Below are 26,353 nucleotides of genomic sequence, written 5' to 3' on the forward strand. Positions count from 1 at the left end.
ACAGAGATGCATATCACCTGATTTACTTAATTGGTAGTTGTCTCTCAAGCCTGAACAGCTTGGAGTAGGACAACATGTATAAAAAGTATCATGTGATGAAAATATAACTTGCCTAGTAATTCTGCACACAGAATATATATATGTATATATATATATATATATATATATATATAGATATATATATATATATTTATCAGGTGTGCCCAAAATTTTACATGCTACCATATGTACAATCTAGCTACTTTCCAAATTGGACCCAGTGGTCTAGCCATATGACCATGCTACTGGGTCTATACCTAGACCTTTTACAGTTCTAACTGTGATAGTTGCCACATCAGACTTTGTTTTTACCAATGTTTTATGAGGCTCTGATGCGGTTTTGTTATTTTAACAGGAAGAAAAACTGTAAAATAGCAGACAATCTAACAGAAACCTAAGGCAGGGTTCATATTGAGTTAGTGCAGTCCGTTCAACGCATGCGTCAAACGGACTGCAGTAACGCAAGTGCAGTTAAAGATTGCGCTCTGCGATTGCGCTAGCGATCCAGAAATGCTATAGACCGCGTCCGAGGGTCTGTCACAGAATGACGGCACATCGCTAACGCATGCCAATTATGACATGCATTAGCGATGCGCTACATAATTGCAGTCAATGGGTGTGCTAACAAATCCGTTACATAGCGTTAGTGCCGCTATGTAACGGATGCCATCAGCGCACTGCCATTAACGCAATGTGAACCCGGTCTTATGGTTTCTGTTTAGCGACATTTATTTTTGTTATGCTTTGAATCTGTTTTCATCACTATTAAAGAGGTTTTACACTACTTTATCCACTACTTTGAAATCGATGACCTGTTCATGTGATCAGTCATCAATATCAGATTGACAGGGGCCAATGACCAACATCCCCACCAATCAGCTGACATCAAAGCCAGCCGAGCAGCTGAAATCATCCATAGATGTCCATAAATTAAGTTATGTGTAATAATGAGAAATGACACAGGGAAAAGTATTGAACACATGAGGAAAGAGAGGTGCAGAAAGTCATGGAAAGTCATGACAGCAGCTGAATTCTATCAGTAATTAGAAAGCAATCCTGCCACTTAGTGAAAAAAAAATAATATCAGCTGGTTCAAATGATGGCCTTTAAAACGGTGTCTTATTACCAAGGTGCTAGACAAGAAACATCTCATGATGGGTAAAACCAGTGAGCTGTCTCAAGACGTTCGCAACCTATGTTGCAAAACAAACTGATGGCATTGGTTACAGAAGAATTTATAATCTACTGAAGGTTCCAGTCAGCCCTGTTGGGGTCATAATCCGGAAGTGGAAAGAACATAATTTCACCATAAACGGGCCAAGACCATATGTTCCCTGCAAGAATTCGGACAAAGGAGTGAAAAGAATTATCAGAATTATCAGAAGAGTTTTCCAATACCTCAGAGTCACCTGTGGAGAGCTACAGAAAGACCTGGAATCAGCAAGTACAATTGTTTCAAAGGAAACTATAAGTAATGCACTCAACCTATATAGCCTGTATTCACGCTCACCACGCAAGACTCCATTTGTAAACTAAAAGCATGTTCAAGTGCGTTTAAAATTAGCTCAACAACATTTAGACAAGTCTGTGAAAAACTAGGAGAGTACAGTCTGGTTAGATGGGACCAAAATTTGGATACCATACTACACACCATGTTTGGAGTCCAAAAGGCACTGCATATCACCTCCAAAACACCATACCAACAGTGAAGTTTGGAGGTGGGAACATCATGATGTAGGACTGTTTTTCAAAATACGGAACTGGCAAACTTAATATAATTGAAAGAAAGATGAATGGACAAATGTACCGAGACATTTTTGATAAAAATTTGCTGCCATCTACCAGGATGAAGAAGATGAAACTAGTATGGACAGTTCAGCAAGACAATGATCCCAAACACACAGTCATGGAAACTGTGAATTGGTTTCAGAGAAAGAAAATAAAGCTTCTAGAATGGCCCAGCCAATCACCTGACCTGAATCCAATAAAAAAATATAGAGAAGGAACTAAAGCTCAAAATTCATAGAAAGAGCCACAGAACCTTCAGGATATGGAAAAAGTTTGTTTGGAAGAATGGGCAACATCACACCTCAGCAACGCGAATGACTAGTTTCTCCATGCAGAAGGCGTCATGAAGAATTTATGGACATCTATCGTTTGATTTCTTTGCCTGTATGGATTGGATGAGTTGCTATCGACATCTGGGGGGAATTTCTTGTCAATAACACCTTTATATATTTACTTAGAAAATTGGTGCCGTGTTCAATACTAATTTCACACGTTTTATGTGTGTGAGATGTGCGCCTGTTTATAGGGGGCTATATGAGGGCTCATACTTCATATTGCAGAACTGTGTGGGAGGTGCTCATTCTCTAAGGGAACTGTGTGTGGGCTCATACTCTATATGGGGGGGGGTGTTGGGTGGAGGCTTATACTGTATATAAAGTCATGTGTGGGCTTTGTGCGGGGTGCCAGCATACTTAAAGCACTCTCTTTACTGCATCGCTGGAGTGGTGCTTTAAATATAATTTCACTGAGGGCACCTTCATCGTTTTTCGGGCATCACTCCAGTCGGTCTCTGGTGATAGTGACCTGTCTGCAGCTCTGTTGTTTCATGGAGCTACGGGGAGGTCACTTTTTAATACAAGTGTATGAGAGCCTTGTCCTGGCTCTCATAGATTTGCATTGAGAGCTTGTGACGTAGCTTCTGACTTTCGGCCAGTCACAAGCTGCGCTCACAAGATAGCGTTGCGGGACTGAAAAGAAGTGAAGACACAGGAAGATGAGTATATGACAGGGGACTAACGTTTAAAGCGCCACTCCGGCGCTGCAAAGAAAAAGAAATGCTGGAGTGGTGCTTACTATATTGCTCATTATTAAGTGAATAATATGCACAATATTAAGTGATGCAATTAATATTAATATAAAATAAAAATTAGAATTAATTTGTTAATATTAATATTGAGCAGAATTAATGTCTGCTTATTGGTTCAGCCCTCCACAATAGTCATGATGTCCTATGTGGCCCTTAGGAAAAAAGGATTCTAATGCACCATAAAATAATAAAATACAAATCAACATACATTAAAAATAAATCTATGGTAAGTTTCTCAATGTCACTCAACCTTAAACCTGGCTCTGTCTGTGCTCAAGTACTACTTATGACATTATTTATCACAAACACACATATAATATCAGCTCAACAACTGTGTGAAAGGTGCTTGGTTTCCTCGGCAGTTGGTTAGGCTCAGCGCCTCTTTGCAGAGATACATGAGGTTATTCATCAGATAAGTAACAAATGGGAATCCGTGAATCAACGTACCACAGCAATGATCCTCCCTGCATCACTGAAGAGCAAAATTAGCTTTCATCCTCACAACTTTCCCCAGCTGCTTGTGCTGGACATGCTGAACGCTATCATAACCCATCCAACCAGGAGCCCAAAGACAACTTATCACTGTTCAAGAGTAACGGAAATATTTCTCCCTCTCTAAAAGGAGCACTGCATTTATTGTCCTAAGAAAAAAAATACTTGGCGCAAAGTATGGAGTTCCATCAAAAATGCATATATGCATCCAATAGGAGAGTGGCTGGGGTTAACGCTAACCATAAAGCTTTGGTTTCAATTCACAACTTTCTTTTCTAGAATGTATTCTAGAAAACACAAAAAGTGTATGAAAAGTCACTCATCATGGGTCCGACCAGCAATCAGAATGACTATTGATGTCCCTGATTATGATGGTATGGTATATGCTTCATTCTAGCACTTTACTAGATATTTGAGGGCGAGATAGGGGCAGACTCCGGTGAGTGGGGGCAAAAGTTGCATTTCTCTTTAGGGTGCCAACCGCCACGGTCAGGTATTGCTCTGTTAAGGACAGGCAGAGTTTATCTTAATTATCTGGTTGCCTTATAGTTCCTTGCATATACAGATGACACAGGATATCTTTACATTATGTATGCTACTGTTTTTTGCTAATACGTATTTTTCGTCAATAATTGTTTTTTTATTTCTTTTGGGGTTTAAAATTGTATTTAATAAACAGTAATAGTGTAGGGGATTTGCTTGTTAGCGTTATATTTGAGTGATCCTCTTCTTGTTATCTACTTTGCAAATTGTCTCTTCAGAGAAGAAAAGGACTAGAACTCTAGTGCCACCTATTGGAAGTAGCAATCCCAACAGTCAATGTCGACCCTTTAACGAGCCTTGTCACATGACTTAGGATAATAGCCAAACCAGAATCTCAATTTGCAGACACTGTGTTTCGGGGTACTGCCCCTCGTCAGTGCAAAGTGGAGATCTGGTTTGGCTGATTGAGAGGCGTCTGACCGGGATCCAAGAAGTATTGTTTCTCCTTGTGGAGAGTGACATGTTAAGCATGTCGAGGTGAGGAGACTTAAAGCCGCAATGCTCCGCCTAATGTCCTAGTTGGCCTGGGACCACATTTATATGTTTGCCCAAAAAACTTTTATTTCTCCAATCGCCATGTGCAAATGACTGAGGACTAGTCTGTGGTCAGAATCTGTAATCACGCCCCCTACACAGTGTCTATTCCTAAGCATCACTACGGCCTCCTAAGCATACATACTACACTGATGAAGTCAGGGAGAGTACCCCCAGCTTCACTGCACATGGGAACGGATGCTCGGAGAACACTGATTTACATTGGTACAAGAATTACTTGGAGAGAAGTTAATGATCCCAATCATAACCAGGGGGTGTGATTACAGGTACTGAATTCAGACAAGCTTGGGGGAAACAGTGGTAGCCCTAGGTTATTTGCATATGGTGAGTGAAGAAAGAAAAGGTATTTTAGAAAACATAGGAAGAACAACTAGGTCATTACTAGAATGCAGAAAGTATCCATTAAAGTGATATGTTGGGCCCTGACTATGCTTGGGGGACCTGAAAGGTCCGTTTAAAACAGAGATTGGTTATCACTTCCAATGTTCAAAAGCAAAGGATTTAATAAAATCATAGGATAATTGACAGATCCAAGCAAAAAAATAAATTATATTCTGGGGCTTACTATATAATAATTTATTCCAACACCTATACAGCTGCTTTGGACTTATTGGCAATGTTGTACCTGAGTATATGCTATTAGTGTTATGAAAGGGAATTCAGTACCACAATGGACATAGAGGTCAGTGCACATACAGTGACCTGGCAATAACCCAAAAAACAAGAACGAGCTCTGAGACGTGGGAACTCTGTTGACCGCAATCCCTGATCCTCTCAAACCACACTAGAGGCAGCCGTGGATTGCGCCTAACGCTGCCTATGCAACTCGGCACGGCCTGAGAAACTAGCTAGCCTGAAGATGGAAAATAAGCCTACCTTGCCTCAGAGAAATACCCCAAAGGAAAAGGCAGCCCCCACATATAATGACTGTGAGTTAAGATGAAAAGACAAACGTAGAGATGAAATAGACTTAGCAAAGTGAGGCCCAACTTTCTGAACAGAGCGAGGATAGGAAAGGTAACTTTGCGGTCAACACAAAACCCTAGAAAAACCACGCAAAGGGGGCAAAAAGACCCTCCGTACCGAACTAACGGCACGGAGATACACCCTCTGCGTCCCAGAGCTTCCAGCAAGCAGAAAAAACAAATTGACAAGCTGGACAGAAAAAAACAGCAAACAAAACAGCAAAGAAGAACTTAGCTATGCAGAGCAGCAGGCCACAGGAACGATCCAGGAGGAAACAGGTCCAACACTAGAACATTGACTGGAAGCCAGGATCAAAGCACCAGGTGGAGTTAAATATGGTAGCACCTAACGACTTCACCATATCACCTGAAGAAGGAAACTCAGAAGCCGCAGTACCACTTTCCTCCACCAACGGAAGCTCAGAGAGAGAATCAGCCGAAGTACCACTTGTGACCACAAGAGGGAGCTCTGCCACAGAATTCACAACAGTACCCCCCCCTTGAGGAGGGGTCACCGAACCCTTACCAGAGCTCCCAGGACGACCAGGATGAGCCATATGAAAGGCACGAACAAGATCGGGAGCATGGACATCAGAGGCAAAGACCCAGGAATTATCTTCCTGAGCATAACCCTTCCACTTAACCAGATACTGGAGTTTCCGTCTAGAAACACAAGAATCCAAAATCTTCTCCACAATATACTCCAACTCCCCCTCCACCAAAAATGGGGCAGGAGGATCAACAGATGGAACCACGGGTGCCACGTATCTCCGCAACAATGACCTATGGAATACGTTATGTATGGAAAAAGAATCTGGAAGGGTCAGACGAAAAGACACAGGATTAAGAACCTCAGAAATCCTATACGGACCAATAAAACGAGGTTTAAACTTAGGAGAGGAAACCTTCATAGGAATATGACGAGAAGATAACCAAACCAAGTCCCCAACCCGAAGTCGGGGACCCACACAGCGTCTGCGATTAGCGAAACGTTGAGCCTTCTCCTGGGACAAGGTCAAATTGTCCACTACCTGAGTCCAAATCTGCTGCAACTTGTCCACCACAGTATCCACACCAGGACAGTCCGAAGACTCAACCTGCCCTGAAGAGAAACGAGGATGGAACCCAGAGTTGCAGAAAAACGGTGAAACCAAGGTAGCCGAGCTGGCCCGATTATTAAGGGCGAACTCAGCCAAAGGCAAAAAGGACACCCAGTCATCCTGATCAGCAGAAACAAAGCATCTCAGATATGTTTCCAAGGTCTGATTGGTTCGTTCGGTCTGGCCATTAGTCTGAGGATGGAAAGCCGAGGAAAAAGACAAGTCAATGCCCATCCTACCACAAAAGGCTCGCTAAAACCTCGAAACAAACTGGGAACCTCTGTCAGAAACGATATTCTCTGGAATGCCATGTAAACGAACCACATGCTGGAAAAACAATGGCACCAAATCAGAGGAGAAAGGCAATTTAGACAAGGGTACCAAATGGACCATCTTAGACAAGCGATCACAGACCACCCAAATTACTGACATCTTTTGAAAGACGGGAAGATCTGAAATAAAATCCATAGAGATATGTGTCCAAGGCCTCTTCGGGATCGGCAAGGGCAAAAGCAACCCACTGGCATGAGAACAGCAGGGCTTAGCCCGAGCACAAATCCCACAGGACTGCACAAAAGAACGCACATCCCGCGACAGAGATGGCCACCAAAAGGATCTAGCCACTAACTCTCTGGTACCAAAGATTCCAGGATGACCAGCCAACACCGAACAATGAACCTCAGAGATGACTTTATTCGTCCACCTATCAGGGACAAACAGTTTCTCCGCTGGGCAACGATCAGGTTTATTAGCCTGAAATTTCTGCAGCACCCACCGCAAATCAGGGGAGAAGGCAGACACAATTACTCCCTCTTTGAGGATACCCGCCGGCTCAGATACACCCGAAGAGTTGGGCAGAAAACTCCTAGACAGAGCATCCGCCTTCACATTTTTAGAGCCCGGAAGGTATGAAATAACAAAGTCAAAACGGGCAAAAAACAACGACCAACGAGCTTGTCTAGGATTCAACCGCTTGGCGGACTCGAGATAAGTCAAGTTCTTATGATCAGTCAAGACCACCACGCGATGCTTAGCTCCTTCAAGCCAATGATGCCACTCCTCGAATGCCCACTTCATGGCCAGCAACTCTCGATTGCCCACATCATAATTTCGCTCAGCAGGCGAAAACTTCCTGGAAAAGAAGGCGCATGGTTTCATCACCGAGCAATCAGAACTTCTCTGCGACAAAACAGCCCCTGCGCCAATCTCAGAAGCATCAACCTCGACCTGGAACGGAAGCGAAACATCTGGCTGACACAACACAGGGGCAGAAGAAAAACGACGCTTCAACTCTTGAAAAGCTTCCACAGCAGCAGAAGACCAATTGACCACATCAGCACCTTTCTTGGTCAAATCGGTCAACGGTTTAGCAATACTAGAAAAATTGCAGATGAAGCGACGATAAAAATTAGCAAAGCCCAGGAACTTTTGCAGACTTTTCAGAGATGTCGGCTGAGTCCAATTATGGATGGCTTGGACCTTAACAGGGTCCATCTCGATAGTAGAAGGGGAAAAGATGAACCCCAAAAATGAAACCTTCTGAACACCAAAGAGACACTTTGATCCCTTTACAAACAAAGAATTAGCACGCAGGACCTGAAACACCGTTCTGACCTGCTTCACATGAGACTCCCAATCATCCGAGAAGATCAAAATGTTATCTAAGTACACAATCAGGAATTTATCCAGGTACTCTCGGAAGATGTCATGCATAAAGGACTGAAACACTGATGGAGCATTGGCAAGTCCGAATGGCATTACCAGGTACTCAAAATGGCCCTCGGGCGTATTAAATGCAGTTTTCCACTTATCGCCTCGCTTAATACGCACAAGATTATACGCACCACGAACATCTATCTTGGTAAACCAACTAGCCCCCTTAATCCGAGCAAACAAATCAGATAACAATGGCAAGGGGTACTGAAATTTAACCGTGATCTTATTTAAAAGGCGGTAATCTATACAAGGTCTCAGTGAACCATCCTTCTTGGCTACAAAAAAGAACCCTGCTCCCAATGGCGACGATGACGGGCGAATATGCCCCTTCTCCAAAGACTCCTTCACATAACTCCGCATAGCGGCATGCTCAGGCACAGATAAATTAAACAGTCGACCTTTTGGGAATTTACTACCAGGAATCAAATCGATAGCACAATCACAATCCCTATGCGGAGGTAGGGTATCGGACTTGGGCTCATCAAATAAATCCTGGTAATCAGACAAAAACTCAGGAACCTCAGAAGGGGTGGATGACGAAATAGACAGAAATGGGACATCACCATGTACCCCCTCACAACCCCAGCTGGACACAGACATGGATTTCCAATCTAATACTGGATTATGGACTTGTAGCCATGGCAACCCCAACACGACCACATCATGCAGATTATGCAACACCAGAAAGCGAATAACCTCCTGATGTGCAGGAGCCATGCACATGGTCAGCTGGGTCCAGTACTGAGGATTATTCTTGGCCAAAGGCGTAGCATCAATTCCTCTCAATGGAATAGGACACTGCAAGGGTTCCAAGAAAAACCCACAACGCCTAGCATACTCCAAGTCCATCAAATTCAAAGCAGCGCCTGAGTCCACAAATGCCATGACAGAATACGATGACAAAGAGCAGATCAAGGTAACGGACAGAAGAAATTTTGACTGTACCGTACCAATGGTGGCAGACCTAGCGAACCGCTTAGTGCGCTTAGGACAATCAGAGATAGCATGAGTGGAATCACCACAGTAGAAACACAGCCCATTCAGACGTCTGTGTTTTTGCCATTCAACTCTGGTCAAAGTCCTATCGCACTGCATAGGCTCAGGTCTAAGCTCAGGTAATACCGCCAAATGGTGCACAGATTTACGCTCGCGCAAGCGTCGACCGATCTGAATGGCCAAAGACATAGACTCATTCAGACCAGCAGGCATAGGAAATCCCACCATGACATCCTTAAGGGCTTCAGAGAGACCTTTTCTGAAAATAGCTGCGAGCGCACCTTCATTCCGCTGAGTGAGTACGGACCACTTTCTAAATTTCTGACAATATACCTCTATTTCATCCTGACCCTGACACAGAGCCAGCAAATTCTTCTCTGCCTGATCCACAGAATTAGGCTCATCGTACAGCAATCCGAGCGCCAGGAAAAACGCATCGATATTACTTAATGCAGGATCTCCTGGCGCAAGAGAAAATGCCCGGTCCTGAGGGTCGCCACGCAAAAAAGAAATAACGATCCTAACTTGTTGAACTGGGTCACCAGAGGAGCGAGGTTTCAAGGCCAGAAATAGCTTACAATTATTTTTGAAACTCAGAAATTTAGTTCTATCTCCAAAAAACAAATAAGGAATAGGAATTCTCGGTTCTAACATAGAATTCTGAACCACAAAGTCTTGAATACTTTGTACTCTTGCCGTGAGCTGATCCACACATGATTACAGACTTTTAATGTCCATTGCTACACCTGTGTCCTGAACCACCCAAATGTCTAGGGGAAAAAAAGGCAAAACACAGTGCAAAGAAAAAAAAATGGTTTCAGAACTTCTTTTTTCCCTCTATTGAGAATCATTAGTACTTTGGGCTTCCAGTACTGTTATGAAAGGTAATTCAGTACCACAATGGACATAGAGGTCAGTGCACATACAGTGACCTGGCAATAACCCAAAAAACAAGAACGAGCTCTGAGACGTGGGAACTCTGTTGACCTCAATCGCTGATCCTCTCAAACCACACTAGAGGCAGCCGTGGATTGCGCCTAACGCTGCCTATGCAACTCGGCACGGCCTGAGAAACTAACTAGCCTGAAGATGGAAAATAAGCCTACCTTGCCTCAGAGAAATACCCCAAAGGAAAAGGCAGCCCCCACATATAATGACTGTGAGTTAAGATGAAAAGACAAACGTAGAGATGAAATAGACTTAGCAAAGTGAGGCCCAACTTTCTGAACAGAGCGAGGATAGGAAAGGTAACTTTGCGGTCAACACAAAACCCTACAAAAACCTCGCAAAGGGGGCAAAAAGACCCTCCATACCGAACTAACGGCACGGAGGTACACCCTCTGCGTCCCAGAGCTTCCAGCAAGCAGAAAAAACAAATTGACAAGCTGGACAGAAAAAAACAGCAAACAAAACAGCAAAGAAGAACTTAGCTATGCAGAGCAGCAGGCCACAGGAACGATCCAGGAGGAAACAGGTCCAACACTAGAACATTGACTGGAAGCCAGGATCAAAGCACCAGGTGGAGTTAAATAGGGTAGCACCTAACGACTTCACCATATCACCTGAAGAAGGAAACTCAGAAGCCGCAGTACCACTTTCCTCCACCAACGGAAGCTCAGAGAGAGAATCAGCCGAAGTACCACTTGTGACCACAAGAGAGAGCTCTGCCACAGAATTCACAACATATTAGGTTCCTTTTACCATACCAATCTTTATGTACTTTTACTGGATGCCCCATAGTGGGAGACCCGAAACTTCATCAAGTCCCAGTTAATTCTATTTAGAATTATACATGTGTGTTTTATCCTATCATATATATTTTGCTTATTAGCTCTATATGACTAATTAGCTTTGTATATCTTTATCAGCCATACCTCAATCCATCCCTCCATCATCCATCCATCCCTACCTCATCCATCCCTCCCTCCCTTTTTCATCCATCCATACATCATCCATCCATCCCTGCCTCATCCATCATCCATCCATCCCTCCCTCATCCCTCTCATCCATCCATCCCTCCCTCATCCATTCATCCTTTTCTCATCCATCATCCATCCATCCTTCATCCAACCATCCCTCCTGCATCCATTCATCCCTCATTCATCCATCCCTCCTCCATCCATCCATCCATCCATCATCCATCCCTCCCTCATTGATCCATCCAACATCCATTCCTTCCTCATCCATCCATAATCCATCCCTCCCTCATCCATCCATAATCCATCCCTCCCTCTTTATAGTTATTATCATCAAAACATTTTAAGTAGTATGAATAGAATTATTTTTTTTTCCAAACAAAGAAAAAGATGTGTTAGAACCCTGATACCAATGTGACACTCCCAAGGTCAACTGCTAGTTTGTCTTTTCTGGTCCCTCTCGAGCACATGGAAAATGAATTTTAAGCCAATCCCTGGCTGCAGTGGTAGCAAGTAATGTTAAACTGACTGAACAGAGAACCAGTCTGAACTGGTGCATAACCAGGGACCCATCCGATTCATGAGATTACCTTGACGTTGGTGGATGGGCTCACATTTTTTGGCCAAATTTTGTGCTAAGCATCTCATGTGTATTTTCATAGATTTCACAAGCCTTTATGCTATTCACATTTCATGTATCACACATTCATTTGCTTTAGTACAATTGAGTGCAGTCATTTCTCTATTTGCAGTGGCAGCAAGCCTAAGCCAGTGATTGGCTGATGCTGGTCACATGCCACTGTGTCAGGACATCACTGCTGCAGCAGGAACCAGAGACTAGAAGAGATCAAGCAGCATTGGAGAGGTGGTGACGTATTTCTTCTTTTAATTCCTTTCTGACCCTTTCCCACCCTTGTTATAAAAGTAATATTGTAATTATGACTGACAATGTTTACACTTAATATCTATGTTGCATTAATTATTTTACCATCTTAACATTTACATTGAACTCCACCTTGTGTATGTTGTTTTGTTTAAAAGAAAAAAAAAACAATGAAAATTCCCTTTAGTGTGAACTGTAAAAAGGAAACTGTTTCAACAGCAACTAACTCAGATTAGGTAGAAATTACTGTTTGAAATATTTAATTTAGAAAAGCAACAAATATTTACCACCAGCTCAATTATGTTTATATGATTTATAATCACCATCATGAAAAACATAAACTCGTCTCATATAACGCCTGCATTATGGCTGCCGCACACTACATCTAACAGTGAAGCACTTGATGGTTCTCTTTCTCTTTTATGTAAAATTAAATAATATGCAGTCATGAAATAAAAGTTGGCATTAATTAGATACTGAGCTTGCACCTAATCAATGGATAATTTCATTCTTAAATTGCTGCGGATGATAATTATCAGGCAGTTTGTTGTGCTCTCAGAATGGTCTTGAATACGGTGTCTGCAGGAGAAGCGCCAGTGATTAGTGTGATGGTGACGGCCGTCTAAAGTTCACAATGGCTTCTAGTCTAATTATATGTTCAAGAGTATTTAAATGTAAGCGACATTCATCAACTCCCACTCCTAGAATATTTAATGTGAATATAACATCAGAAACTTACTAAAAGGGCAATCTGTATTCAAATATGTGATATAGATAAATTACCGTATATACTCGAGTATAAGCCGACCCGAGTATAAGCCGATCCCCCTAATTTTGCCACAAAAAACTGGGAAAACGTATTGACTCGAGTATAAGCCTAGGGTGGGAAATGCAGCAGCTACCGGTGAATTTCAAAAATAAAAATAGATGCTCCATGCCGTTCATTATTGCCCCATAGATGCTCCATATAAAGCTGTGCCCCATATAATGCTCTGCACCGTTCATTATGGCCCCATAGATGTTCCATAGAAAGCTGTGCCATATATAATGCTCTGCACCATTCATTATTGCCCCATAGATGCTCCACATAAAGCTGTGCCATATATAATGCTCTGCACCGTTCATTATGGCCCCATAGATGCTCCATATAAAGCTGTGCCCCACATATAATGCTCTGCACCGTTCACTATAGCCCCATAGATGCTCCATATAAAGCTGTGCCATATATAATGCCCTGACCATTCATTATGGCCCCATAGATGCTCCACATAAAGCTGTGCCATATAGAATGCTCCACATAAAGCTGTGCCATATGGAATGCTCTGCACCGTTCATTATGGCCCCATAGATGCTCCACATAAAGCTGTGCCCCATATAGAATGCTCTGCACCGTTCATTATGGCCCCATAGATGCTCCACATAAAGCTGTGCCCCATATATAATGCTCTGCACTGTTCATTATGGCCCCATAGGTGCTCCATAGAAAGCTGTGCCATATACAGTGGGGCAAAAAAGTATTTAGTCAGTCAGCAATAGTGCAAATTCCACCACTTAAAAAGATGAGAGGCGTCTGTAATTTACATCATAGGTAGACCTCAACTATGGGAGACAAACTGAGAAAAAAAAATCCAGAAAATCACATTGTCTGTTTTTTTAACAATTTATTTGCATATTATGGTGGAAAATAAGTATTTGGTCAGAAACAAACAATCAAGATTTCTGGCTCTCACAGACCTGTAACTTCTTCTTTAAGAGTCTCCTCTTTCCTCCACTCATTACCTGTAGTAATGGCACCTGTTTAAACTTGTTATCAGTATAAAAAGACACCTGTGCACACCCTCAAACAGTCTGACTCCAAACTCCACTATGGTGAAGACCAAAGAGCTGTCAAAGGACACCAGAAACAAAATTGTAGCCCTGCACCAGGCTGGGAAGACTGAATCTGCAATAGCCAACCAGCTTGGAGTGAAGAAATCAACAGTGGGAGCAATAATTAGAAAATGGAAGACATACAAGACCACTGATAATCTCCCTCGATCTGGGGCTCCACGCAAAATCCCACCCCGTGGGGTCAGAATGATCACAAGAACGGTGAGCAAAAATCCCAGAACCACGCGGGGGGACCTAGTGAATGAACTGCAGAGAGCTGGGACCAATGTAACAAGGCCTACCATAAGTAACACACTACGCCACCATGGACTCAGATCCTGCAGTGCCAGACGTGTCCCACTGCTTAAGCCAGTACATGTCCGGGCCCGTCTGAAGTTTGCTAGAGAGCATTTGGATGATCCAGAGGAGTTTTGGGAGAATGTCCTATGGTCTGATGAAACCAAACTGGAACTGTTTGGTAGAAACACAACTTGTGTTTGGAGGAAAAAGAATACGGAGTTGCATCCATCAAACACCATACCTACTGTAAAGCATGGTGGTGGAAACATCATGCTTTGGGGCTGTTTCTCTGCAAAGGGGCCAGGACGACTGATCCGGGTACATGAAAGAATGAATGGGGCCATGTATCGTGAGATTTTGAGTGCAAACCTCCTTCCATCAGCAAGGGCATTGAAGATGAAATGTGGCTGGGTCTTTCAACATGACAATGATCCAAAGCACACCACCAGGGCAACGAAGGAGTGGCTTCGTAAGAAGCATTTCAAGGTCCTGGAGTGGCCTAGCCAGTCTCCAGATCTCAACCCTATAGAAAACCTTTGGAGGGAGTTGAAAGTCCGTGTTGCCAAGCGAAAAGCCAAAAACATCACTGCTCTAGAGGAGATCTGCATGGAGGAATGGGCCAACATACCAACAACAGTGTGTGGCAACCTTGTGAAGACTTACAGAAAACGTTTGACCTCTGTGATTGCCAACAAAGGATATATTACAAAGTATTGAGATGAAATTTTGTTTCTGACCAAATACTTATTTTCCACCATAATATGCAAATAAAATGTTAAAAAAACAGACAATGTGATTTTCTGGATTTTTTTTTCTCAGTTTGTCTCCCATAGTTGAGGTCTACCTATGATGTAAATTACAGACGCCTCTCATCTTTTTAAGTGGTGGAACTTGCACTATTGCTGACTGACTAAATACTTTTTTGCCCCACTGTAGAATGCTCTGCACCGTTGATTATTGCCCCATAGATGCTCCATATAAAGCTGTGCCATATATAATGCTGCTGCAATAAAAAAAAAAAATCACATACTCACCTCTCTTGCTCAGGGCGCCGGCGCTTTCAATATTTACCTGCTCCTCGTGCGGCTCCGTCTCCAGCAGTGAGGCTCAGCAGAGGGCGCGCACTGACATCACCACGCCCTCTAACCTGAGCGTCACTGCCAGAGGACGCTGGAGACGGAGCCGCACCGGAGCGAGGAGCAGGTAAATATCGGCAGCGCTCCCCTCCCCGTATACTTACCTGCTCCTGGCGCGGTCCCTGCTTTTCCCGGCGCTGCATCTTCTTCCTGTATTGAGCGGTCACAGTTATTGCTCATTTTAGTCATGAATATGCGGCTCCACCTCTATGGGAGGTGGAGCCGCATATTCATGACTGTAATGAGCGGTACCATGTGAACGCTCAATACAGGAAGAAGATGCAGCGCTGGAAGAAGCAGGGACTGCAGGGACCGCGCCGGAGCAGGTAAGTATAACTAGACAGCCCCCGCTCCCCCTCCCCTGCCGACCCCCAGGTATGACTTGAGTATAAGCCGAGAGGGGGACTTTCAGCCCAAAAAAATGGGCTGAAAATCTCGGCTTATACTCGAGTATATATGGTACATACAAGCTACATTTCTGTGAGGGGTGGGGAGGGCGTCCTGACATACGGATAACCCTTTATAAGCATGATGGAACTAGTGTAAAAGATTTAAAGGGTATTTTTTATATGAACCTAAAAACTAACAGCTAGGTAGTTGCTAACTACTTGCCTGTTCTACACCTCACCAGCACTGAGCGATCACTGACCGCTGCTGCTGGTGATTCAGCTGTTCCATGTCAACATAACAGCTCTTCCTCTTCCGGGCTGCCTTGTCGAAGGGGTGTGAATGCCGACATCTTTATGATTAACAGTCAACTCACTGCATTTAGGCATAGTGGAGCTGGTTGTCAATCAGTATGACGTTGTCAGTCATACCCTGCAAACAGAGCAGAGCAGAAGAGAATCCATGGCTCTGTCGGAATGTCAGTGGAAGGCACTGAACTGCCGATAGGCGCAGTCTGTGACAATTGTGTCCCGGCAGAGATAGGCACCTGGCACAACAACCTGCCTGTTAGATCTTAGGCCCATAGTAAAATATGTAAATAATTCCAGATACGCCCTTTAATGGTATTGTATTTACTCTATCCTCTATCCATGTGCCTTATTCCTATCCTCCTATGTCCCCTTGCAATCCACTTTCACCGCCCAATCCCTCCTCCATCAAGACTCATATACATCAGCTCCTCACTCCTTCCCTCTCCCATGTACAGCTCCCATGCACTTCTCACCTTCCTGAAAAACCTCAGTCCATCTTGCCCAAACACACTGCACAAAAAAACTTCATACAATTCCAAAACCTACTTGCTCTTTATCTTCTTACTCCTACTGATTTCAGGGGACATCTCCCCCAACCCAGGTCCACCATCCACCAACCTCAACCCCTACCCTACCTCACATCGAAAAATTAATAATCTTACTAATATTAATTGCACTCCTTCATCTCCTCCTTCTTTTAATTGTGCCCTTTGGAATCCACGGTATGTATGCAACAAGCTTCCTTTCCTACACAATTACTTTCTGAAAAACTCTCGGAATCTGTTGGCCCTCACGGAAACCTGCATTCAGGATTCTGACACTGTCTCTCCTACTGCAATTTCCCACGGTGGCTTGCAATTCTCCCATTCCCCAAGACCCACAAACAGACTTGGTGGTGGAGTCAGCATACTCCTGTCCCCACAATGCACTTTCCAGGTCATCCCCCCAGTTCCGTCACTATCATTCCCTTCTTTTGAAGTCCATACCATCAGGCTCTTTCGTCCCCTCTCCCTCAGAGTAGCGGTTATATACCGGCCCCCAGGCTCACCCACCCACATCCTGGACCATTTCTCTGCCTGGCTGCCACACTTCATGTCCTCAGAATTACCAACCCTTATCCTGGGAGACTTCAACATCCCCATTAACAGCTCCACTTCCACATCTGCATCTCAGCTTATATCACTAACCACTTTTCTAGGCCTCTCACAGCTCTCAAACTCTGAAACAGACAAAGACGGTAACACCCTGGACCTGATTTTCGCCCAGCTCTGCTCAATCTCCTACCTAGATAACTCACCGCTTCCCCTCTCTGACCACAACATTCTCTCCTTCACACTCACAAATCCTCGCTCACCCCAGCACCCTCCTACCTACCATTCAGTCAGAAATCTATAAGCCATTAACCCTCATACACTTTCAGACTCCCTAAGCTCATCATTGTCCCCAATCTCTTCTTTTTCCTGTCCTGATCTGGCTGTACATCACTTCAATGACACTCTTAGAAGCACCCTTGACCAAGTAGCTCTCCTCACCCTCAGAACCTCCAAACACAGAGTGAAACAGCCCTGGCTCACATCGCAAACCCGATTTCTCCAGCGATGCTGTAGGTGTGCTGAACGCTTATGGAGGAAAACATGCACACCAGAAGACTTCATACACTTCAAATTTATGTTAAGGACCTATAACTCTGCTCATCACCTCGCCAAACAGACCTACTTCACCACCCTGATCTCCTCACTATCCAACAACCCCAAGAAACGTTTTGACACCTTTCACTCCCTCCTCAGGCCAAAAGCACAAGCCCCTATCACAGACATTTGTGCTGATGACCTGGCCTCCCACTTTATAGAGAAAATAAATAACATTCGTCAGAAAATCCACTCCCAGTCACCAAGTTCCGTGACTCCCATCCCTCCCTGCATTTCCCGTGGCTCACTCTCCACATTCGATCCCATCACAGAAGAAGTCTCCAAGCTCCTCTCCTCTTCTCATCCAACTACATGCACTACCGACCCCATTCCCTCACACCTCCTCCAGTCTCTCTCTCCAGTCATCACAACTCACCTAACTACAATCTTTAATCTCTCCTCTAGCATTTCCCCCTCCTCCTTCAAACACACTATCATTACTCCATTACTTAAGAAACCCACCCTCGACACATCTTGCACAAACAACTACAGACCAGTCTCCAATCTCCCCTTCATCTCTAAACTCTTGGAGCGCTTGATATACTCCCGCCTTACCCGTTACCTCTCCACTCATTCCCTCCTAGACCCTTCACAGTCCGGTTTCCGCCCCCTACATTCGACAGAAACTGCACTCATCAAAGTGACCAATGACCTTCTGACAGTAAAACGTAATGGTGACCACTCTCTGCTCATTCTTCTCAACCTTTCTGCAGCTTTCGACACTGTTGACCACCCTCTCCTACTCTCCAGGCTCCAGTCACTAGGCATTAAGGACACTGCTCTCTCCTGGTTCTCCTCCTATCTTTCTGACCGCTCCTTCAGTATTCTGTTCTCTGGCTCCACTTCATCTCCTCTTCCTCTCACTGTCAGGGTACCTCAAGGCTCAGTCCTTGGCCCCCTTCTCTTCTCTATCTACATGGCCACAATTGGACAGACCATCAGCATATTTGACTTTCTGTACCATCTTTATGCTGATGACACACAACTATACACATCATCCCCTGACCTTACCCCCCGCTATACTACAGAACACCACTGACTGTCTGCAATCTCCAAAATCACGTCCGCTCTCTATCTGAAACTCAACCTCTCCAAAACTGAACTTCTTCTGCTCCCGCCATCCAATAACCTCCCTAAATCTGACATTTCCCTCTCCGTCGGTGGCACCATAATAACACCCCGGCAGCAGGCGCGCTGTCTGGGTGTTATGTTTGACTCCGATCTCTCCTTCACCTCCCATATACAATCTCTTGCCCGCTCGTGCCGCTTACACCTAAAAAACATCTCTAGAATCCGCCCTTTTCTCACAATGGAAACAACAAAAACCCTCACTGTCACCCTGATCCACTTCCGCCTGGACTACTGTAACGCTCTATTAATTGGCCTCCCCCTCACTCGACTTTCCCTTCTCCAGTCCATCCTTAATGCAGCAGCCAGGGTAGTCCATCTGGCTGTTATGTTTGCTAATGACAGGTGTTATGAAGGCAATCCAGAAACACAGTGTGCTTAGCGATCAGAGCGCACACAGTGATCTGACAAATACCCAAAAATACAAGAACGAGCTCTGAGACGTGGAAACTCTGTAGACTGCACACCTGATCCTATCCTAAACACAACTAAAAGCGGCTGTGGATTGCGCCTAACAACTACCTAGGCAACTCGGCACAGCCTAAGAAACTAGCTAGCCTGAAGATAGAAAAATAGGCCTGACTTGCCCCAGAGAAATTCCCCAAAGGAAAAGGCAGCCCCCCACATATAATGACTGTGAGTAAGATGAAAAGACAAAACGTAGGGATGAAATAGATTCAGCAAAGTGGGGCCCGATATTCTAGGACAGAGCGAGGACAGTAAAGCGAACTTTGCAGTCTACAAAAAACCCTAAAGCAAAACCACGCAAAGGGGCAAAAAAAAAACCCACCGTGCCGAACTAACGGCACGGCGGTACACCCTTTGCGTCTCAGAGCTTCCAGCAAAACAAAAGACAAGCTGGACAGAAAAAAAGCAACAAAAAAGCAAAAGGCACTTAGCTATACAGAGCAGCAGGTCACAGGAACAATCAGGAGAAGCTCAGATCCAACACTGAAACATTGACAAGGAGCAAGGATAGCAGCATCAGGCGGAGTTAAGTAATGAAGCAGTTAACGAGCTCACCAGAACACCTGAGGGAGGAAGCTCAGAAGCTGCAGTACCACTTGTGACCACAGGAGTGAATTCAGCCACAGAATTCACAACAGTACCCCCCCCCTTGAGGAGGGGTCACCAAACCCTCACCAGAGCCCCCAGGCCGACCAGGATGAGCCGCATGAAAGGCACGAACAAGATCGGAAGCATGAACATCAGAGGCAAAAACCCAGGAATTATCTTCCTGAGCATAACCCTTCCATTTAACCAGATACTGGAGTTTCCGTCTAGAAACACGAGAATCCAAAATCTTCTCCACAATATACTCCAATTCCCCCTCCACCAAAACCGGGGCAGGAGGCTCAACAGATGGAACCATAGGTGCCACGTATCTCCGCAACAACGACCTATGGAATACATTATGTATGGAAAAGGAGTCTGGGAGGGTCAGAAGAAAAGACACAGGATTGAGAACCTCAGAAATCCTATACGGACCAATAAAACGAGGTTTAAGTTTAGGAGAGGAAACCTTCATAGGAATATGACGAGAAGATAACCAAACCAGATCCCCAACACGAAGTCGGGGACCCACACGGCGTCTGCGATTAGCGAAAAGTTGAGCTTTCTCCTGGGACAAGATCAAATTGTCCACTACCTGAGTCCAGATCTGCTGCAACCTATCCACCATAGAAACCACACCAGGACAGTCCGAAGACTCAACCTGTCCTGAAGAGAAACGAGGATGGAACCCAGAATTGCAAAAAAATGGAGAAACCAAGGTAGCCGAGCTGGCCCGATTATTAAGGGCGAACTCAGCCAACGGCAAAAAGGACACCCAATCATCCTGGTCTGCAGAAACAAAACATCTCAGATATGTTTCCAAGGTCTGATTGGTTCGTTCGGTCTGGCCATTAGTCTGAGGATGGAAAGCCGAGGAAAAGGATAGGTCAATGCCCATCCTACCACAAAAGGCTCGCCAAAATCTGGAAACAAACTGGGAACCTCTGTCAGAAACAATATTCTCAGGAATGCCATGCAACCGAACCACATGCTGAAAGAACAAAGGTACCAAATCAGAGGAGGAAGGCAATTTAGCCAAGGGCACCAGATGGACCATTTTAGAAAAGCGATCACAGACCACCCAAATGACTGACATCTTTTGAGAAACGGGAAGGTCAGAAATGAAATCCATCGAAATCTGTGTCCAAAGCCTCTTTGGGACCGGCAAGGGCAAAAGCAACCCACTGGCACGAGAACAGCAGGGCTTAGCCCTAGCACAAATCCCACAGGACTGCACAAAAGTACGTACATCCCGTGACAGAGATGGCCACCAGAAGGATCTAGCCACTAACTCTCTGGTACCAAAGATTCCAGGATGACCAGCCAACACCGAACAATGAAGTTCAGAGATAAGTTTATTAGTCCACCTATCAGGGACGAACAGTTTCTCTGCTGGACAACGATCAGGTTTATTCGCCTGAAATTTTTGCAGCACCCGCCGCAAATCAGGGGAGGTGGCAGACACAATGACTCCTTCCTTGAGGATACCCGCTGGCTCAGATAAACCCGGAGAGTCGGGCACAAAACTCCTAGACAGAGCATCCGCCTTCACATTTTTAGAGCCCGGGAGGTACGATATCACAAAGTCGAAGTGGGCAAAAAATAACGACCAACGGGCCTGTCTAGGATTCAAGCGCTTGGCAGACTCGAGATAAGTAAAGTTCTTATGATCAGTCAATACCACCACGCGATGCTTAGCTCCTTCAAGCCAATGACGCCACTCCTCGAATGCCCACTTCATGGCCAGCAACTCTCGATTGCCCACATCATAATTACGCTCAGCGGGCGAAAACTTCCTGGAAAAGAAAGCACATGGTTTCATCACTGAGCAATCAGAACCTCTCTGTGACAAAACCGCCCCTGCTCCAATCTCAGAAGCATCAACCTCGACCTGGAACGGAAGAGAAACATCTGGCTGACACAACACAGGGGCAGAACAAAAACGACGCTTCAACTCCTGAAAAGCTTCCACAGCAGCAGAAGACCAATTAACCAAATCAGCACCCTTCTTGGTCAAATCGGTCAATGGTTTGGCAATGCTAGAAAAAGTACAGATGAAGCGACGATAAAAATTAGCAAAGCCCAGGAACTTTTGCAGACTTTTCAGAGATGTCGGCTGAATCCAATCCTGGATGGCTTGGACCTTAACTGGATCCATCTCGATAGTAGAAGGGGTAAAGATGAACCCTAAAAATGAAACTTTCTGCACACCGAAGAGACACTTTGATCCCTTCACAAACAAAGAGTTAGCACGCAGGACCTGAAAAACCATTCTGACCTGCTTCACATGAGACTCCCAATCATCTGAGAAGATCAAAATGTCATCCAAGTAAACAATCAGTAATTTATCCAGATACTCACGGAAGATGTCATGCATAAAAGACTGAAACACAGATGGAGCATTGGCAAGTCCGAACGGCATCACTAGATACTCAAAATGACCCTTGGGCGTATTGAATGCAGTTTACCATTCATCTCCTTGCCTGATTCTCACCAGATTATACGCACCACAAAGATCTAGCTTAGTGAACCAACTAGCCCCCTTAATCCGAGCAAACAAGTCAGATAACAATGGCAAGGGATACTGAAATTTAACAGTGATCTTATTAAGAAGGCGGTAATCAATACACGGTCTCAGCGAACCATCCTTCTTGGCTACAAAGAAGAACCCTGCTCCCAGTGGTGATGACGATGGGCGAATATGTCCCTTCTCCAGGGATTCCTTCACATAACTGCGCATAGCGGCGTGTTCGGGCACGGATAAATTAAATAATCGACCTTTAGGGAATTTACTACCAGGAATCAAATTGATAGCACAATCACAATCCCTATGCGGAGGTAGAGCATCGGACTTGGGCTCTTCAAATACATCCTGATAATCAGACAAGAACTCTGGGACCTCAGAAGGGGTGGATGACGAAATCGACAAAAATGGAACATCACCATGTACCCCCTGACAACCCCAGCTGGATACCGACATGGAATTCCAATCCAATACTGGATTATGGGTTTGTAGCCATGGCAACCCCAACACGACCACATCATGCCCGCTGGCTCCTTGTACTGTTATGTTTGCTAATGACAGGTGTTATGAAGGCAATCCAGAAACACAGTGTGCTTAGCGATCAGAGCGCACACAGTGATCTGACAAATACCCAAAAATACAAGAACGAGCTCTGAGACGTGGAAACTCTGTAGACTGCACACCTGATCCTATCCTAAACACAACTAAAAGCGGCTGTGGATTGCGCCTAACAACTACCTAGGCAACTCGGCACAGCCTAAGAAACTAGCTAGCCTGAAGATAGAAAAATAGGCCTGACTTGCCCCAGAGAAATTCCCCAAAGGAAAAGGCAGCCCCCCACATATAATGACTGTGAGTAAGATGAAAAGACAAAACGTAGGGATGAAATAGATTCAGCAAAGTGGGGCCCGATATTCTAGGACAGAGCGAGGACAGTAAAGCGAACTTTGCAGTCTACAAAAAACCCTAAAGCAAAACCACGCAAAGGGGGCAAAAAAAACCCACCGTGCCGAACTAACGGCACGGCGGTACACCCTTTGCGTCTCAGAGCTTCCAGCAAAACAAAAGACAAGCTGGACAGAAAAAAAGCAACAAAAAAGCAAAAGGCACTTAGCTATACAGAGCAGCAGGTCACAGGAACAATCAGGAGAAGCTCAGATCCAACACTGAAACATTGACAAGGAGCAAGGATAGCAGCATCAGGCGGAGTTAAGTAATGAAGCAGTTAACGAGCTCACCAGAACACCTGAGGGAGGAAGCTCAGAAGCTGCAGTACCACTTGTGACCACAGGAGTGAATCCAGCCACAGAATTCACAACATCTGGCTAATCATTACTCGGACACGTTCGCTCTTCGCCAGTCGTTACACTGGCTCCCCATTCATTACAGGATACAATTCAAAGTACTTGTTCTCACCCACAAAGGTCTCCACAATGTGACACCAGCTTACATCTCCCTCATTACTGTCTATCGGCCTAACCGACCGCTGCGCTCTGCAAATGACTTTCCACTAACCTCTGCACTAATCCGTACCTCCCACTCCCGACTCCAAGACTTCTCACGTGCTGCGCCAATCCTCTGGAATGCTCTACCCCAAGATATTAGGACCATCCACAATTTGCATAGTTTTAGGCGCTCGCTCACAACACATTTGTTCAGAGCGGCCTATCACGTTCACTAATCAAAGTCATTTTATGTTTGTGTGTGTGTAGCCCATTCACTATCTCCATCTATCCCCCACCCCCTGAAGATGGCTGGGCCATCATTGTAAATAAATCATTGTAAATACACACCTGTGCTTTATATCTCCCCCACCCCATTGTAGATTGTAAGCTCTCACGGGCAGGGTTGTCTTATTGTGCTTTAATTATTGTATTGTTAACGTTGTTACTTATGACTGTTGTGTTTGAAACTGTTAAACTGTAAAACGCTGCGGAATATGTTGGCGCTATATAAATAAAGATTATTATTATTACTAGATGGTGGCCCGATTCTAACGCATCGGGTATTCTAGAATATGCATGTCCGCGTAGTATATTGCCTAGCCACGTAGTATATTGCCCAGTGACGTAGTATATTGCCCAGCCACATAGTATATTGCCCAGATACGTAGTATATTGCCTAGCCACGTAGTATATTGGCCAGCTACGTAGTATATTGCCCAGTGATGTAGTATATTGCCCAGTGACGTAGTATATTCCCCAGGGACGTAGTATATTGCCCAGTGACGTAGTATACAGCACAGAGCCACGTAGTATATTGCACAGTGACATAGTATACAGCACAGAGCCACGTAGTATATTGCCCAGTCACGTAGTATATTGCTCAAAGACATAGTATATTGCCCAGCCACGTATGTCACAGGTTAAAAAATAAAAAATAAACATACTCACCTAATGATCCGAGGGCCCCTTGTAGTTCTAACATACTCACCATTCTCGTCGCTGTTCCTCAGCGTCCTGTCTCTCCGCCTCCTGGGATCCGACGGCGCTGTGCCGATGGGCGCGCAGCTGCCGCCATCTTACATTCCCAAGATGCATTGCGAAATTACTGAGATGACTTAGCGGTCTCGCGAGACCGCTAGGTCTTCTGGGTAATTTCGCAATGCATCGCTGGGAAAGGAAGATGGCGGCAGGCGCGAGAGGCTCAGCAGACAACGGACGGTGAGTATAGCAGGTTTTTTGTTTTTTTTTAATTATTTTTAACATTACTTTTTTTCCTATTGATGCCGCATAGGCAGCATCAATAGTAAAAGGTTGGGGACACACAGGGTTAATAGCGGCGGTAACGGAGTGCGTTACCCGCAGCATAACGCGGTCCGTTACCGCCGGCATTAACCCTGTGTTAGCGGTGACCGGAGGGGAGTATGCGGGCGACAGGCACTGACTGTGGGGAGTAAGGAGCGGCCATTTTCTTCAGGACTGTGCCTGTCGCTGATTGGTCGCGGCAGCCATGACAGGCAGCTGGCGCGACCAATCAGCGAATGAATAACCGTGACAGACAGAAGGACAGACAGACAGACGGAAGTGACCCTTAGACAATTATATAGTAGATTATTATTTACTCTATAGCATGTTCTTTCTGGGTATCCAACAGAAAGTTTCATGCAAATCTGTATTATTTTCTTATAAGCCAATATCTCAACTCACAAAAAGAAGACATTCATCATTATTCCAATTTACTAACATGCATTGTGATAGCAATCTGTAGAAACAGGAGGCTGGTACTTATACACTAATCCATCATTGACGCTATCCAGTCATGCTATAGATATGCTGTTCATAAAATGTAAGGCACTGCATTGTGCTACCCGTAAGAGTTTCTAATACCATGTTTATTATATTTTTTTACATTAGTACTTGTCAATCTAAGGGTTTGCTTAGCCATTATTGTTTGCTCACAAAAGTAGATTATCCTACCTGGTAGAAATTGGGCCAGAAGGTGCTTATTGCCAGTTCTGCTCGATTCCATCTGCCTGATGCTGGTCCTGAAACATTCCAGATCGAGCTCCCTTTTTCCCCATTGTTAACTGTCACATAAATGTTCATGGATCCAGGAAGAACCCCACTCTTGCTGGACACAAAGTAATGAAAGTCAATGCAGTGCGTGTCATTCTCTTTCAGCTGAGGTAAGAGCAGGACAGCCTTCTGCCCAACACGTCTTCCAGTTGTATTCACCATCATAAAAGACCCTGAAATGTAAACCATTACACAATTAGTACAAAGCAAGAGAAAAAAATTGCAAATATATGTATATACATAATGTGACAAAGCCACTGGTAAATTGTTGGAGGGGAGATACGTTTCACTGTGGATATTAGCAGAAATCCAGAAGTTTGCTCTAGCACACTATGTGTTAATAGGGGCTAAGTGGCCAT

General features: G+C 44.6%; 1 protein-coding gene across 9 annotated transcripts in view; it reads right to left on the bottom strand.

Annotated features, from left to right (window-relative positions):
* The window catches only part of PTPRM (protein tyrosine phosphatase receptor type M), a 1,024,381-nt gene that overhangs the window by 672,492 nt on the left and 325,536 nt on the right, over window positions 1-26,353 (bottom strand). For all 9 annotated transcript variants that reach the window (XM_069731071.1, XM_069731069.1, XM_069731074.1 and 6 more), the window contains exon 3: window positions 25,896-26,167. In XM_069731071.1, coding sequence (XP_069587172.1) covers window positions 25,896-26,167 — 272 coding nt within the window. The remainder of the gene's footprint in view (window positions 1-25,895; window positions 26,168-26,353) is intronic.

The sequence above is a fragment of the Ranitomeya imitator genome, chromosome 6, assembly GCF_032444005.1.
Source record: "Ranitomeya imitator isolate aRanImi1 chromosome 6, aRanImi1.pri, whole genome shotgun sequence".
NCBI classification, from domain to species: Eukaryota; Metazoa; Chordata; class Amphibia; order Anura; family Dendrobatidae; genus Ranitomeya; species Ranitomeya imitator.